This window comes from Phyllostomus discolor, chromosome 1, assembly GCF_004126475.2.
Source record: "Phyllostomus discolor isolate MPI-MPIP mPhyDis1 chromosome 1, mPhyDis1.pri.v3, whole genome shotgun sequence".
NCBI lineage: Eukaryota > Metazoa > Chordata > Mammalia > Chiroptera > Phyllostomidae > Phyllostomus > Phyllostomus discolor.
The window spans coordinates 78394216-78412033 of record NC_040903.2 but is presented as its reverse complement, the minus strand read 5'-3'; the positions used below and the strand labels follow the sequence as shown (position 1 = coordinate 78412033).

The window sequence follows — 17818 nt, the reverse complement described above, 5'->3', positions numbered from 1 at the left end:
CTGTTAGTTGATGAGTATGTAACAGGCAAAGTTTGGGATTCAGAAAATAAGGGAATGGAAAGTCAGGTGATTAAAACCCGAGAGAGATCATCCCTTACCTAATTTAATGGTGTGCAATTCCTCTCAGGTTTCTGTAAAATTATTGCAGTCATTACAGATATTCACACTTACAGTTGACTATTACATTGTTCAGTAAGAATGAAACAAGGACCACAGTTTTCATGGAAAGGAAGTTGGTGTCTTGACTTTGATATTACAAGCAGGAAGTCAGATATAAATCTTAGTCATTTTAATTTCTCTGTAATCATTTTAAATTGGATTGTGTGGCACTATCATCTTGAATAATCTGTGGAAAAAGGTTCTTAATTAATAGAATGCTAAGGAAGAGAATTTAGCCAGGTTAACTGAACATACTGTTTTCTTGTGCTCTTAAAATCACTTTTGGAGCCCTTCTGTCTGGCCAGTAGTAAAGCTGGTGACTGCAGGGGTTTTTTGAGAGAACTGTTAGCAGCACATTCCGGCCACTACAATTAGACTGCATGTTCTAAAACTGCAGCACGTTTCATTAAAGCCAGGGCCACTGCCATCTTTTCCACTAGAATGGAAGCATCACCCGGAATGGTTTACCCTCTCTTTGTTGGGAGTTCTGTCACACAAAGAAGAGCCTGGCACACAGCAGTGCTCAGAAATCCTTGTCGAATGGGTGGTTTTGTAGTTCAGTAATTTAGGAAGGAAATCTTTCAGTTGTCCTGAAGAGGGAGATGTAGAGAGAAGAGCAGCCAAGTGAGAATACTGAGTAGCTGGCACAATAAGGAGCCTTAACATCTGTTTTTTTTCTTAAAAATAGTTTATCTCTATATTTTTATTTTTATTGTTTTAAAAATATTTTTATTTATTTATTTTTAGAGAGAGGGTAAGGGAGGGAGAAAGAGAGAGAGAGAAACATCAATGTGTGTTTGCCTCTCACACTCCTCCAAAAAGAGACCTGGCCTGCAACTTAGGCATGTGCCCTGACTGGGAATGGAACAGGTGACCCTTTGGTTGACAGACCAGCACTGAATCCACTGAGCCACACCAGCCAGGGCTATCTGTTTATTTTTAGAGAAGGTAAGGGAGAGAGACAGAGAGGGAGAGAAACATCAATCAGTTGCCTCTGGCACACGCCCTAACTGGGGACTGAATCTGTAACCCAAGTATGTGCTCTGACCGGGAGTTGAACTAGTGACCCTTCACTTTGTGGGACCATGCTCAACCAACTGAGCCACACCAGTCAGGACACGGCTTGACATAATTTTTTTCAAGGGAATAGTGGAATTTTTAATCCTGAAAAAGAGCCATGTGTAATACAAGCTTGACTCTTCCTTTGAATGTATTTTATCTTTTTTGCAGGGAGTTAGCCATCTAGGAATATTTAGAAATGAGTTCATTTGGAGATGAAGTTTCCTGGTCCTCCGAGGTTGTATAGTACAGGCTGATGTGAGTACCTTAAGTTCTGCCAACCACATGTGGTAGGAAAGGCCCAGGAGGGCACACTCCCCATGACCCTGCTCTTGTCTCCTGCATACATTGTCATCTGTTAAGATGTCTAGTTCTAAAACAGTTTGGGAAGTAGGGATGACTTGTGGAGGACTGTGGTGACCTCTGATGCCTTTGGACATAGAGGTGCTGTGGTCTTGACAGGGTCTAGTGGCATGTGCAGGTCCCCTGTGCAGGGGTGTGAGAACTCTGACTTGGTTGGTGGGAAAGTGCTGTAGTCCATTTGCCACATCAGCTTCTGCTGGACACACAGGTGTTACACCTGTTCATTTACATGAACACTGCAGTGCACCTGAACAGGTGGATGGCTGTTGAGAAGGCCACACTGGTTGCTCCTCAATATGCTTTTCACATATGGCTCCGTGGACCTGAGGAGAAGCCGCCTATGTTCTAGGGAAGGGTGCCCTGCCTTTTCTGTTCCCAGAGTGGAGTGCTTGCTCTCTGGCCTGTTCTTCAGATGTAGAAGGATGACTTTGTTTTGTAGGGAACTACACCTTACAATAAGAAATGGGTGCTCTGCAGTCAGTGTCTGATGCAGAGCCAGGAAAACACCCTGCTTCAGCATTTCTTGGGCCAGCATTTTCCACATCATATATTTTTTTTTCTTAGCCATGAAATTCCAGCAGATTGTTATGCAAAACACTTTTGTGTCTCTGTGTGACTGGGAAGACAGCTGTTAGTCCTAATGAGGAGTGCTAGCATTACAGTCTTTCCGTTGATTGAGACCCTCGGAGGGAGCGGAATGTTCCAGATCGGGCAGTGGTGTGCGGTGAGGAGGTACCGCGCTGTCAGCTGCAAGCACATGCTCGGCTGCTCGCGGTGGCAAGATAAATGAGTCTGCTGGAGTCTGGCAGAGTTGGAGCTTTTCCAGTGTGCGTCCGTGGCGGCCCCGCTCCCCGTGGGACCCGAGTCGAGGGTGCCGTCAGATGACTGCCTCTGCGCCAGCTTTTTTCCTTTGATGGCCCACAATACCTGTCAGGACTGTGATTTATTAAAAACCTAATGTCTTTCAGCATTTCATTAACATAGGGTTCGATGGTCTTTTGTGGAGATTTTTTCCATTAATTTAGCAGAATGTTAACTGAAATTTAACTTGGTCCAAACCTTCTAAAAGCTGGAATCTGCAGAGCAGCCTGGTGTCATGAGCTGTTCCCAGAGCTCTGTTGGCAATTGAATTCTTTAAACCTTGCTGTGACCTCTGGATGGACAAGGAGTAACACAAGCCCTTGTGTTATTTTATAAATAGGGACTTCAGATGGGTCACTGGACTGATGCTCCAGGTTTCCCGTTTTCCTTTTTGTAGCGTAATTGCTGACATTGGGCGATGTAGCATCTGGGGAGGCGACACGCCTCGTATCAGCTGGGCAGAGGCAGGAAGGCTGCTCATCCCAGGTACGCAGGATACTCCACAGACTGGGGTCACCTGCACGCTGGCAGTGATAATCAGGGTGAGGCCCACCTGGCAGGGACTCAGCATGGAGTTAATGCCGGTGAAACAGCTTTAGGTCTCAGTCTGGGTTGGACCTTGATATTCTACATCTGAGAAGTTTATCTCTTGTTTTAGACTCTTAAGTGAAATAAAAGCAGTTTGAAATTGTTGTGAGAAATAATGATATATATATATATATATATAATATATGTTATTTGTTTGTAGTTAATTTTCATGCCTCTGAAAATAATATGGCTCTTAAATATTCTGGGAGGCTATTATTTAGGGCCAGAGTTGTCAGGAATGGTTAGATTATTATTTTTTATTTTTTAATTTTTTTTTAACTCTGAGATTTTATTTATTTTTAATTTTTTAAAAGATTTTCATTTTTAGAGAGGGAAGGGAGGGGGAGAGAGGGGGGAAGAGAGAGAGAGAGAGAGAGAGAGAGAAAGAAACATCAATGTGCGGTTGCTGGGGGCCATGGCCTGCAACCCAGGCATGTGCCCTGACTGGGAATCGAACCTGGGACACTTTGGTTCCCAGTCCGCGCTCAATCCACTGAGCTACGCCAGCCTGGGCTTTAGATTATTTTCTTGACCATTTCTTCTTATCTTTAACATTTTTTCCTCCTTATTGAGGTATGGTTGACAAGTAAAAATTGATTCTATTTAAGGTGTACAATGTGATGTTTAGTATACGCATCCACTGAAATGATCACAGTCAAGCTAATTAGCATATCCCTTACCTCCCATGGATACCTGTTCTGTTTGTGTGGTGAGAGCACTTAAGACCCACTCCCCTAGCAAATTTCAAGTACATGGTATAGAATGAACTAGTCACCATGCTGTACACTAGATGAGCTTTTGACCTTTCCCTTTACTCGTAGCACCGTGACCTCTGCTGTGTTTACCGTGGGAGATAACGTTGTTTCAGGCAGTGACGACCGCACCGTGAAGGTCTGGGATTTAAAGAACATGAGATCTCCCATTGCGACCATTCGGACAGACTCCGCCATCAACAGGTGAAGGAAGCTACTCATTGCTTAGATGTTTACTTGACTGGAAAGGGTTGACTGTAGTGCGATGTCTTGTCTATGAGCCTTGGAAAAGTGGTTTAGACTTCTGGGAGAGTATTTGTTATTGATCCTGTAATGCAAATTCAGTGTCCATAAACACTGAAACTGAAATTCAGAATCAGGTTGGTATAGTGGGCTTTGAGAATAAGAGTGAGGCAGTTATGGCTCAGCGTCATAGTGTTTCTGTTTTAGTGACCATGCTGTGCATGTGAGTTGTGTTAAGTGACTTGGTCTCTGTATCCTAAAGCTATAGACAGGTAATACTTAGAGTTTGCTGTCATATTTGCCATGAAGTGTGCATAGTATGGAATACTCTACTGCATCGTAATCTGTAAACTCAGAAACTGGTGCTGTCACTGTTTTATATGGAACCTACTTTGTCTCTTTGCAGGATCAATGTATGCGTTGGCCAAAAAATCATCGCCCTCCCCCATGACAACCGACAAGTAAGATTATTCGATATGTCTGGTGTGCGGTTGGCACGGCTCCCTCGCAGCAGTCGGCAGGTAACTGCAGGCAGTGTGTGTTCACAGAGAGCCTCATGTCTGCTAGGTCATCGCAACTCATGGAATTAACACTGCGAGTCACACATGAGTTTTCAGTTACCTAATAGCCACTTTAAAAAAGAAATTATTTTAACAATATACTTAACCAGATATATCCAAAATAATATCATTTGAACATGTCATCAGTATAAAAATATTAGCGAATTTGACACTCTTGTTTTCTTATTAACTTTGGATGCTAGATTTTCATTGCAAATACTTGATTTGTATTTAGAGTACATAAAATTTAACTTTAAAAATGTTTCCCAATTCCTGAACTGAGTAGTAGTTTTCACGTTTAACTAGAAGGAAATCGAGTGTTCACTTCCTCATGCATGTCACCAGCCATGCATGTTTCAGGAGCTCATTTGCATGTGGGTTAGTGGTCATTGTCCTGGAAAGCACAGTTTTACGTATTTGCAGTTGAACTTACACAAATTGGAAGTATATTGAATAACAAGAGTTTGCGTGGTCAGGCAGGATCATGGATTGTGGTAGTTTGTTAAGAAGGGACCCTGCAGTCCCAGTCAGGAACCTCTTTCCGTGCTGGGTTGCCAGGACAAACTTCATTGTAGATGGACCATCTTGGTTGCTAGGACTGCTTGTTGCATTCAGCCTAGATGGTACAGTGTGGGGGTGTTGAGTCAGTGTATACTGAGGTGTTTGCACAACCTGTCACAGTTGCCTGGGCTGCAGTACCAGCTCAGACCTGTTGACTTGGTCTCTGAGGGGCACCTGGGAACCTGTGTTTTGATTTGTTCTCTGGGTGATTTCAAGTTTGAGGGAGAATTCTCAAGTGAGTGACACACTAGCTCCTTCTGTGGGGGAAATGAATGTAGCTGCAGTAACAACAGCCAGGCCCCCCCACCACCCCACTCCCAGCTTGGTGAGGTGGCCTTTTTTCAGTTTTGTGCCTAACAGCCCTACCACACGGTCACTGTCCTTTGCTTTTTTCAGCCTTTTCTGTGCGTCACTGTGATACCTCATTCTTTCTTAAGGAACTCGTTTTCTGATGCTGCGGTCAGTGTGTCCGCATGCATGCTGGTGTTCCGCCATCATGGCTTCAACTTGGTGGGTACCTGGACCGTTGGTGTAGTTACTCCATGTTTTCTTTTGGGCACAGCCTCAAAGTGCAGCTGTGAGCTGCAGGCTGGCCTTGGGGGGCGTTGGGGCTCAGGAACCACAGACTTAGGAAGACAGTCAAGTGGGATTTGCTGCCAACAGAGTAGCAAGTCTAAGTGGCACCAACTTTTTGAAAGCCCTCTGTATTTAAGACATGGCTGATTCTTCCCTGTGTGGCTCCTCTGTGTGCTGTTTGAAGTCAGTTACTGAGCTTCTTAATTATGAGTGCATGTCACAGAAACACTACTCAGAATTAGAGTAACAACGGAGAGGCTCACAGCCCCTAGCAAAGCTATAGTTGCTTGTCTGGGATTTTCTTTGGTAACTGCTGAGCATCACTGATGTATCCTGTAAATGCCTGTCCTACACAGTAGGGTTCTTTATTTTTCTCTGCACCTGTGCAGTACATAAAATTGCTCTGCAACATGGAAAGCTAGCATTTTCAAATACAAATGTGTATGTGTGTGGCTTCATTACTTTCAGAATATTTCCCCTGAAAAAAATGGGAGTTCTCAGCAGTTCTTGTTGGGGCTAATTCTGTGGACACAACTTCATTTTTAATTATCTGTTAATATTCAAACCTGTTGGAATTGTAGAATTCTGTTGTGCTTGGATTTATATCCTCCTAACGTGGGTCTGAAAGGACTTACTTTTGTTATTAATGAATAACATTCTATTTCATTCTGAACTTGTAACACTTCATCCGATAAAACAATATGGTTTTCAGTGTCACAGAACTGCAGCTAGAAATCCCTGGTTCATGCTGTCTCAATTGCTTCCAGCTGATAGATTTATAAAGAGACAATGAAACTCAGTTGAACTTGGTCACCAGAGCAGCAGGGGCTTATGATAATGGGATTGTTTTAACTTTGGGGAACATGTAAGTGACATTTTCCAGAGTGTGGACTGAACAGGCATCCAGGGCAGAGAGGATCATGGTGCAGTGCACAGTGAGAGGTCGGTCTGTGGACAGGGCGCCGGGTCTGCATAGGAGTGTGGAGCTTTCAGCATGTGCCTGCGACTCCAGGAGGGCAGAGTGGTTTCAGAGTCTGCATGTGCAGAGAGCTTTTTTGGGTCATGTCCGTGTGCATTCTGGGAGTCTACAGATGAAAGGGTGACTCCTAGTGTGGGCTTCCAGCTCAGCGAGGACTTAGCTTCTGGATTGCACCCATGTTTGTAGGTGCTGCCTGGTCTTTTCCCTCATCCAGTTAGTGGGACCTGATTTCAAGGTTAGTCCAGTGAATGCCTTGAGTTTGTCATCTTCAACTAGTTCTTTCCAGAGGCTTGATTTTTCCTGCCAGCTAATGGATGCTTGTTCATTCTCTTCTTGGGTTCCTAACAAAGAAGTATAGAAGATCCCTTCCCAAACCCTTCGTTCTGTGGACTCCTTACTAGCCGTGCTTTCATTGCATGGCCTGTCCAGTTCTCTCTGAAAACATATAGCTAGCAATATTCATATGTGAATGTTTTCCAGAGGGGACTTCTGTGCCATTCTTTCACTTACTAAATTTCTGTCAACTGTTCCTAATCCTGCTTCTTGTACTTTATTGTAGGGTGTAGTAATAGCCATTTATTTATTAGAGCAACATATGACTCTCCTAAGGCAGTGCTTGCATCCATGTGTGTATACACCAAACATAGTGCACTGTAACCATTGCACATGTTTTGCAGAAATATTTTCCAATATTCTGGTATTGAACTGGAATTCCTAAAGCTAGCAGGAATCTGCTTGAAAGGCCACTTATTTTTTTACTTGGCACCAAATGTGTTTTTCTAGCGGTTTTAACACCTGAACAAAGTATTTGTTAAAATGATATTTGAGGTCTTTGAGTGAATTTCATTGAGTTTATTCCCAAATTTACCTAGCCTCATTTATTCATTAAAACATTTTAAATTGATTATTTTTAGTTATTTATTTTTGTCTGACTGTAATCTTACTCATTTTCTTAAAGAATCATAAATGATTTTGTTGTGCATCTCACTGGGTTTTTGTGTCTGACCTCATTCATTTGTCATGGCCTTTCCACCAGCACATCCCTGAGAGCCCGTTGCCCTACTCAGTGCTTTTGGCTCACTTTGACTAATCCTGCCTGTTGTTTTCCTCTTCATTTGGTTGCTTTGAGTGGTGTAGTTGTTAATTTGGCTGAGGTTTTATTATAGCTTTTATGCTTGAGGAATAATACACTAATTCTGTTTTGTGTTATTGGTAATAGGGCCACAGAAGAATGGTGTGCTGCTCGGCGTGGAGTGAGGACCATCCCACGTGTAATCTGTTCACCTGTGGGTTTGACAGGCAAGCCATAGGCTGGAACATCAACATCCCTGCACTGTTACAAGAAAAATAAGGTGCTGCCACTATATGCCATGGACCTGTGACTGGAGCAGACTTTCTCATACCGATCAGCCGTTTTTGTGAGAGCTGGACCCTGAGAAGGGTGATTTGTATATGTCCTTTTCACATTGTACCCAGCTTGCATGAAATGTACAGAACTGTGGTTTTGTTTTTTATCCATCTTGTCTGTGCTGGCATCCTCTGGTCAGTGGGAACGGAGCCCCTCCCTGTAGCACATGGCATTTGACAGATGTCAGGAGGGCATCAAATTTGTGTGAGTTCAATGTGAACCCTGTGTATTACTGTGAGCATAAGTCTGTGGCATTTCTGGAATAATCCTACATATCTACCTTGTCCTGGGGAGACTGCAGAGCTGTGTTTGCCTTGGCTGATGAATGGCAGGATTAGTAAAAAATTTTATGTTTACTTCCTTATGAAGTTGTAGCAAGTGCTGTTGTGTAATTCAGCTTCAGCTCTTATTCTGTTACAGTTCTGTGAAATTAACCTGGATCTTAGAAGTAAAAAAATAGCATCAAATGTTGAGTTTGCAACGTTCAGAGAGTTTGTTTTGAAAAGAAAAAGTTTCTGTTGTTTTTTATAGAAAATCATTTCAATATCCTGAGGTCTCATATTAGCAAATTCTAAAATGATTCTAATCACCAATTTCAGATCATAAGCAAAATTTAAAGCACTTTAGTTTATAGCTATGGTTATAAACAGTTTTTAGAAGTTTCAAATGACTTATCCATTGAATGTGACTTGACCTTTTTAAGAAGGCTCTGCTACCTGAAGACAAAACCTTATTTATTTTCTACACCTTTGATTTGCATATTTCTACATGGGTTCACTTCCTTGGTGGTATTTGAGAGCTAACAATGCAAATAAATGAGTACTACCTCAAAAATAAATGTTTGGAAAACTTGGGAGTCTCACTGTGCCTAGCTAACTAAGCACTTTGGCTTTTAGCTGGAATACTGAATTCAGTTTGGAAGGCAAGGAAGACAAACAGCAAATGTATCCTGAAGACAAAAGGCGCTTCCATTAGCCAGCAGGGTGGCAGCTATAGCCATAGTTCATAGGTGACAAGATGCTCCGGTCTCTGCCGCCGGAACACCTCTCAGTGCCAACCCTCCCACTGCTGGGCCCATCACTCTTGCCTTCTTAGAAGTTACTGTGTGTGACGTTTGTTAGTGTTATTGTTGAGTTCCAGTTTTGATAAAGAGACATCTCAGTGTACTGCTCCTCATATTTTTAATCCTTGAATATGTCCACTCGGAGACTGGCCCCTAGAGGTACAAGAGGGTAATGTTGGAAATGACCATAGGTGACCCCATTCCTCGTGTCTCCTGTTTTGTAGTGACACGGGCTAGAACACCATTTGGTGTGGTGCGGTGCAGTGCAGTGGGACAGTATGCAGGCTGCCCTTGGGTGGAGCGCCTAAGGCTCAGGTCCTACAGTCGCTAATCTTTGAGACTTAAACCCTGAATCATTGATGATTCTGAAATGAGTTACAGAGCCTGGCAGGGAAGAGGGACCAGGAAAATTTAGAGTTGAGGTTGCTGAGGGACAAACAAGAAAAGTTTTAGAGTGAGTTTATTTTTAAAACTCAAGAATTGGTTGTATTTTTAAAATGTGCCATTTGCCCTGAGCACACTGAGGACAAAGTCAGCTTGTCACTGTGAGCCTGAGCACCAAGTTCCAGCCGTGCTCTCCTGAGTGGTCTTAAGGCAGGATGTCTGTGGCCACACCTTCTCCACGGCACCGTACCCCAAAGGCCTGAGTGTGGTGAGTTCTTAGTGATGATTTACCTAACCACACTCTTGGGTTCCTCTTGGGTTTTAATTTGAATGTTTGGGTGTCTTAGAATCACTGTTAGGAACATTGAAAGATGTGTATAAATAGCTAAATCAAACTTAAGAACCAGATCTCTGCCAGATTAAAAAATTTTGAAGCTTTTAAATACATATTTGTGATTGCCATTTAATTCTGTGCAGACCAGCGCCCTTCATAGTTTTTGCTCACTTTGCTAAGTGAAGGGGCCAGCCTCACTTTTCCATCTCCTTGAGGGCATAAGGCCCCACGGTGCTGGAGCAGGGTTTCCAGGCACAGGACCCTCTCCTGCTGGCTGCTGCGTGTCCTCTGATGGGATCCCTTCAGCTGTTCTGGTCGTAGTGTTGGTGATTTCAGAAGTCATGAAGGAGACTGGGGGGTAGTGTGTATGTGCACATGTGTGAGTTTGCATGCATGTATGTGTGTGTGGCTAAACTTGTCATGTGATCAGCCACAAGTGATTTCATCTGAAATAGTGTTTTGAAATGGGAGTTGTTTTGTCCCATATGCTGACATGTCCAGAATTTCATTTAATAATGGAAAGGGGATGGTGGTTACTGAAAACTGTGTGTTGGTAGAGAATTTCATATGAGATACACTGTTGGACAAAACATCACTCTTTCGACCACTGCACATCAGTTTCTGTAGAGTCAGAGATTCTGTACATATTTTGCAGCCTGAAGAATCCTATGTAAAATTATTTGTTGCTTAAATGTGTGCAAAACAAGTTTCTTTGGGACAAAGTATGCATTTGTAAGTGTTGTGTAGAAGCAAGTATTTTTTATTGTATTGAGGTAATTGTTTTTAAGTGTTCTGTGTCTTCATTGCAATATGAAATTCATTAAAAATCCGCGTTCCATAATTACTATTGTAAAAAGTTTTGTCATTAGGAGTGTCTTTTTTGTTATTTTACTTTTTCAAATTATTTTACTTTTTAAAAATATTTTGCTTTCATGCAGCTTTGTTAATAGCTACTGAACATCACAATGAAGTAGAAATTGTACAGATTTCTAATTATAGTTTGCTCAGTTGAAAAATTGTAATTTTAGACTTAAAAGATTAGTTGTGTTATATTTCCTATTTGTCTGTTAGGCTAATATTAAGTGATAAATAATCTTCTCCATTCCTGCATTCCCATCCCAAAAATTTCTGAAGGAAGTTAATGATTTGAAATAATACAGGCATTTCTCAAAGTTCCTCAGAGTCTGGTAAGATGCTGGTTGTCACCATAGCAGGTAAGCTTGTTTGAAAGTTTTAAAAATTGCAGTTAAGGAAAGTTGACCCTATTTTCAATGGAGAGTGTAAATCAGGATCTGGGGTGGCTGCCTGTCCTCCTGTCTTGTTTTCACACACATATGCAAATCACTGTGCTGGTTGCAGGAACCGCAGGAGGTGTTCACACACTATGCGGTATTCCTGCCTGCCAGCCCTCATTGCCCAGGCATTGGTGGAAATGACCCACTACTTAACTCTCCTTACTCTTAAAAAATGTGATTGTTGAAATTTTGTCATTACACCTTCAGTTACATTGAAAAGTTCACATATTAGTATAAAGAATCCAGAAGGCAAGATTTGTATTGCTATGGTGTCATCAAAATGCCACTAAGATGCGTGTCTCCTTAATTTTCCATAGATTCTGTTTTCTCAATAAGTTAGAAGTTAAATTATTCCAAAAATTGAGAACACCTCAATTGTTATATATAACATATATAGTCCATATTTTAGAGGGAAGAAGCTAAAAGTGAAATCAGATAAAAAGTGTTGCATAATTTAAAAATAATTCCAGTAAAACATTTAAAGCAGCTTCTGGTCAAAAATAGAGTAAGCAGATCTTTGGAGCTCTAAGAGGCTATGTGATTGGCAGGTGATACCCGTTTGTGACTTGTGGGCTGGGGTAGAGAGCAACAAGGGAGCAGCATTAGATTGTTTGGGCCAGGCATCTCTAAGGAGATGAGGTCAGTCTTAAACTTGAAGGCAAGGATGTCAAGGACTGAAGGGGCAAAGAGGAGCAGGGGAATGCTGCACATAGAGCACGGTGGTGTATAGAGTGAGGGGAGGACACTTGACCAGGTGGGGTGGGCGGCAGGGCCTGAGTCATGCAGCAGCCTGGGTGAGGGCAGGTTTGCTCCACGTGTGCTCGCTGACTTGTGGGGATGCACTGAGGGGTCACTAGGAGTCATGCAGTAGGAGACATCGCTGCAGGGTGTGCTGGTGGCAGTGTGGTGGAGGAAGAGCATGGCCTTGAGCCTGACTTGGAAGGAGACCAGGAAGTTCTTGCTGGAAGGCAGGGCTGTTTATTCCACAAATCAGGTACATAATGGAAAATGCTGTTACTGGGAGCAGCATTCAATGTCAGGCATTCCTTAGTTACCCAAAGGATGTTTTGAGTACAACCTAGAGTGTATGAGGACTTTTCCCTAAAGGAAATGGCAATATGTTAGGAAATTTTAACCACTATTTAGAAACATTGGGTTGAAGTTACCTTAGCTAAATGTGTTTACTTCCTGTCTGCCAGGCATTTTGTCACCAACAGGACACAAACACTTCCTTTCACACTGGGTGCCACATTTGCCGCTTGCCCTCATGGGTTTTGAGTGAGTGGTTATTTTATGCTCCATCCAACCCAAAGTGGACATTTCAAGATCCTCCCCTGAAATTTTGGAACTAGAACTGAGAAAGCCAGTCTCCAATAGCTTCATCTGAGTGAAGAGAACGCAGATATGCTAAGAGAAAATAACTAGAAGTGTGTGCTCAGCAAACTGCCTTTCGAGAAGGTGTGAAATGCAGATTACGTGGGATAAACAGTTTTTACCAGTAAGCCTTTTCTGACGGAGCTTCATGAGATACTGTAAGAACAAGCCATGAAGGCATTGCTTCAAAGTGGACAAACATCCCAGCGCACAGCCATGTAAAACAGTGTCTGGAGTTAATGGCTTATTTTGTTTTTTGGAGTAAGGAAAAGATTATTGATCATGAAGGCACCAGTCAAGGAGATGGGAGACCTGATAGTGCCTCTCAAATCTATCTTGCTCATTGGACTAGATTGAGAGTTTTTAAGGGTTTAGGGGGAACGCATATGTGGCAGTGCTGGTGGGGAAAATTTTAACTGGTGGACCCTGGAAATCAGCTGTTTATGTTAAGAGCTATTAGTACTGGATCTTCCTGGACAACAGAACCTTGGTTTCTTTTTTTAAAAAAAAACTTACATACAGATTTTAGAAAGAGAGAGAAACATCAATTTGTTCTATTTATGCCTTTACTGGTTGACTCTTGCATGTGCCCTGACAGGGGATGGAGTCCACAACTTGGCATATCAGGATGATGCTCTAACCAACTGATCTGGCCAGGGTGTGACCCTTGTTTTCTGAAAAGGTTCCGGTTTTCAAGTTTTGGTTATGTCCCCATCCTTTTGGTGTATGTGTTGGGAGAGGGGAGATGGTGCTGAGCTGCAGGTCCGAGTTCTCATTTAGGAGTATTTGGCTGGGGGAGTGAAATAATGATTCATTTAGTCCTTTAAATCCATCATTTATACACACACACACACACACCCACACACACACAAATTTCTAGGATAACCATAAGGAAGAAAAATAAGTTGGAAAGAAAAAAGTGATTAAAAGTAGTTACTGTAAGGAGTTGTGAAATGTAAATAAGAACTGGGGAGGAAGTGATGTTTAATGTATATCGTTGTTTTTTATTTTTTTGAGGGAGAAGGAGAGGGAGAAAGGAAGAAGAAAGGGTCGGGGGAGAGAGAGTGGAGAAATGGCAGTTTGTTTTTTCAGTTATACATTCATTAGTTGATTCTTGTATGTGCCCTGACTGAGGATCAAACCCACAACTTTGGTGTGTCAGGATGATGCTCTAACCAACTGAGCTACCTGGCCAGGGCTAGTTTTTTTAAGTTTTAGACTCATCGAACTATCTGTTTTACATGTATCTGAAAAGTTCCCATTTAGTGCTAGTCACAAAAACATAAGGTACCTGTTGGGGAACAACTGTCAAAGAGAAAAGACACTTGAAATTACTCATGGGAATATAGTAACACTCTAACAAAGACATTAACAAAGACAAAATGAGAGACCATAATATGTAAGAATTAATATAAAAAGTCAATATGGTAAAAATGTCAGCTCTCATGTTGGCAAGTAGATTCAGTATGGTTCTAACCCAGACCATCCCAGAGTGTTTGAGGGATTTGAAATCTTGATTCCTAAGTTTATTAGAAAGTGGAAAGGCAAGGGCTAAGAAAATGCCCAAGAAGAGAAAAGAGGAGGAAGAAAAGGAGAAAAATAGTCTTAGGCCTGACAGGCTGTGGTCTGTAAAATGTGATGTTGGCAGTGGGAACAGAAGAGCTGACCAGTGGAACAGAAAGCCAAGTTGATTCTTAGAAATGTGTAAACCTGAAATGTGCTTGCTCATGTAATCACAGATCACTGGATGAAAGTGGCCTATTTAAGTGATGGTTCTAGTGCTGCCGATTATCCATGAGGAGAGAAAAAGTGAACTTGGATCCCTACCTCACACCAAAAGAAAATTTCCACATTACATATTAAAGAAAAAACATTAACATTTTTTAAAAAATGAGAATATTTTTAACTTCGAGTTTATTAAACAACTACCCCAAAGTGCATTAACCATACTAGGAAAGATTGACACATTCAAGCATATTAAAGTTAAAAGATTGTAGGATACCTTAGGGTGCAATGGTAACCATAAATTATAGTTGTAACATATGTAAGACACAAAAGGTTAATATTCAAGATAGTAAACAAAATGAAATTCTACACGTCTCTAGGAGAATGGGACAGATGTGAGTAGGTATGTCACAAAAGAGCTGAATAGCCAATAAATATAGAAATTAAGAAAATGAGCCCTGGCTGGTGTGTCTCAGTGGATTGAGCACTGGCTTGCAAACCAAAGATTGCTGAATGGATTCCCAGTCAGGGCACATGCCTGGGTTGCAGGCCAGGTCCCTAGTAGGGGGGTGTGTGAGAGGCAAGTGCACATAGATGTTTCTCCCCCTCTCTTTCTCCCTCCCTTCCCCTCTCTAAAATAAATAAGTAAATAAAAAATATTAAAAACAAATTAAGAAAATGAAAATTAAAGCCAAAATTAAGTACCATCTCAAAAGCGTTAAGATTGTGAGAAGCTCTGTCAAGCATATAAGCTGTTGGAACGTTTATATGTACAGTTGGTTTGGATATAAAATAATACAGCAAATTTGCAAATGCTGTGAGTCTGGATGTGTGTGTGCTTCCTGCTCCAGTGAGTACTAGGGGTATGGTTAGAAATGGTTTGTTGAAGTGTGGTGTCTGGATACCTTGCAAGTCTGTTAAAATGAAGGTTTCTAGGTCCAACCCCACAGCTGCTGATCCAGATTCTTTGATAGGTTATAAGAATCTGCATTGCGGGCAAGCTCTAGCATGTGATCTGCTGTCCAGTTTGAGAGCTGCTGTCCTGAGGAACATTTTACACGTGTGCACCTGGGGACACAGGCAAGGTTGTGCTGTCAAAGTGGGACAACCTGAGTACATCGACAGGGACTGGTATGTCTACACAATGGATTTACAAAGCAGTAAAAATGAATGAGACACACACAGCTATGTGCAAGTGTCGATCTTAGGATCACAGTGTTGAATGAAGACATAAGCCCCTGAAACTGCACAGTGTGAAACTGCTTTCCCAAAGCACAGGCAAGCCCAACCACACATGTCTGATTATGTTCACGTATTTTGGGACATGGGGATAAAAACCCAAAATTCAGCATGGCATTCTGCAAGCCAGGAGTGGAGTAGGGTTGGGAGGCAGAGGGTGAGCTCAGTAGATTTGGCAACGTCAGATTCTTAGTTTGGATGGTGAGTACACAAATTTCTGTTCCAGTGTTCATCCTTCTTAATTGTCATTACTAATATTTCTTTATGCATCCAATGTCATTAAAAGTGATATAACAATTCTAAAGAGAAAGTGTGTTATTCCAAAGATGGAAAAAGTGAATGCCGGTAAAATGGGGGGATTTACAGTGATGTTTAACCACCTCTGTTTCAAGCTTATCATCTAAATAATATCTGTGCATGACCCTATTTTATTCATTTCAGATATTAGTTCTTTTTCCACTGACAAACAGTTTTATTAGTCTAAAGCGTCTGATTTTCACTTGGGGTGCACATTCCATAGGAGGAAAAGCAAAGCCAGGATTATGTTGTGAAAAACAGAGTCACCGAGGACACTGTAAAACCAGCGGCGTTACACTTGTCGAAATTGGGTTGTTTTCAAACACGTTTTGGAAATCCCAGCTTGAAAGTGGGAAATGTAATGAGGACTACCTCATTTACCAGGTGTGATCATAAAACAGTAAAAGTTTTCTTATGTTCCTCATAAACTGGGCCTGAAGATAATTTCAAATCCAGCAGACAGTCCAAAAATTGTGTTAAGTGGTGGCCACATATTGGAATAAGAATTTTTATTCTCACAGTCTGTTTTGGGGGAAAAACAGCATTTTAAAGTATAAGTTAAATTTATACTTGAGTAAGCCTTGGCAGTTTATGATTCTGAGGAATGTGTTCCCCTCATCTGAGTCATTGAATTTACTGACATTAGGTTGTACATATTTTTCCCTTGTTACTATTTTAATATCTGTAGGATTTGTAGTAATATTCCTGATGCGTCCTCCAAACCAATGCCATCATATTGGTAACATTTTACTGTAATTATTCACTATCCTTTTTACCATCATTAGATGGTAAGTTGCGGCCTAAGTTGTGGCAGTCCTCTGGAGAGTCTGAGTGAGCGGCTGATGAGGGCTGTTTCGTGGGCACAGCGTCCTGTACTGGCAGCACCCCCCAGCGTGTGCCTCCCACTTCACACTCGTGTGCAGAACTGCTTGCATCGTCCCTCCCCTGCCCTCCTCACCTCCTGCTCCCATCCCGAGACCTCACCGCCCATGCCCCTTGTAGTGGTGCACAGCTCAGCAGCGTCTCCCTGAGGCTCCTTCCCCTCCATCCTAGTCTGAAGAATGCAATACAGGTGGTTCCCTGCTTACTGTGTCAGGTGCTGTTCTATATCTTCAGTAAACTTCTGTAAATCTTAAACTATTTTTAATGTATGAAAACAGCAACCCACATTTTCAGCTCCTAAAGTCAGTACATTTCCCAAATCAATTTAACTGTAAATGTGGAAGCGCTGAATTCCTGTGATGTGGCTGAGCCCCTTTTCTGTCTGATTTCAGAAAGTGGATGTCATCGTCCCCTCCTGGCCTCCGAGAAGCCACGGTGACGGCTGTCTGGAGAGAGCCGAAGCACAGTGAGAGGGTTACTATGGCAGTTATCAGTGTTTTCAGATGTTAGAGGTGGAAGTTGCCCTACTCAGCAGTGTCTGGTTTGAATCTGTACATTAGTCCCTCTGCAAACTGCTGCCTGGCCTGGAAGCTCATCTATTGTTTGAGCAAGTGGCTCTGCGGTCTCTTTGTGGAAGAGGGAGAGAGAAGGGGAGATGAGTTTCTCCCACAATCTCTGCCACTTCAAAACTGCTGATTCTGATTAATAGGAAGGACATTCAGCTGGCCTGCACAGTGGACAGGCTGGGCGTAGAGCTGCTGGCAGAGTCTGCCAAGGCCTCCTCAGAGCTTGTCATCTTTGTCCTTAAACTCCTTTTGGTGCTTCTCCCCTTCTGACCCACCTTTGGGTACCAATGTCCTCCCCCATCACATGCATGTGCATACACATGCACACATACATGATGGAGGCATATACATGTGTGTAGGTATGTACAAAAGGCAGGGAAACATGCATAGACATCTATATGCACATGGATGGAGGCACATACACATGAGATATGCACATGTGATGGAAGCACACATACACAAGTAGGGGTGCACACATGATGGAGGTGGTGCATACACACGGAGGCAGGTGCATAACATGATGGAGGCACACACACAAGGACGCATGCAC

The 17818-nt window shown here is 42.3% G+C and overlaps 1 protein-coding gene across 5 annotated transcripts in view; it reads left to right on the top strand.

Annotated features, from left to right (window-relative positions):
- WDR37 (WD repeat domain 37) overlaps positions 1-10731 on the top strand; it is a 71028-nt gene extending 60297 nt beyond the window's left edge. For all 5 annotated transcript variants that reach the window (XM_028505421.2, XM_028505420.2, XM_036025071.1 and 2 more), the window contains exons 12-14: positions 3852-3986; positions 4432-4546; positions 7921-10731. In XM_028505421.2, the coding sequence (XP_028361222.1) occupies positions 3852-3986; positions 4432-4546; positions 7921-8052 (382 nt within the window). In that variant the 3' untranslated portion in view covers positions 8053-10731. The remainder of the gene's footprint in view (positions 1-3851; positions 3987-4431; positions 4547-7920) is intronic.
- The last annotated feature ends 7087 nt before the right edge of the window (positions 10732-17818 follow it).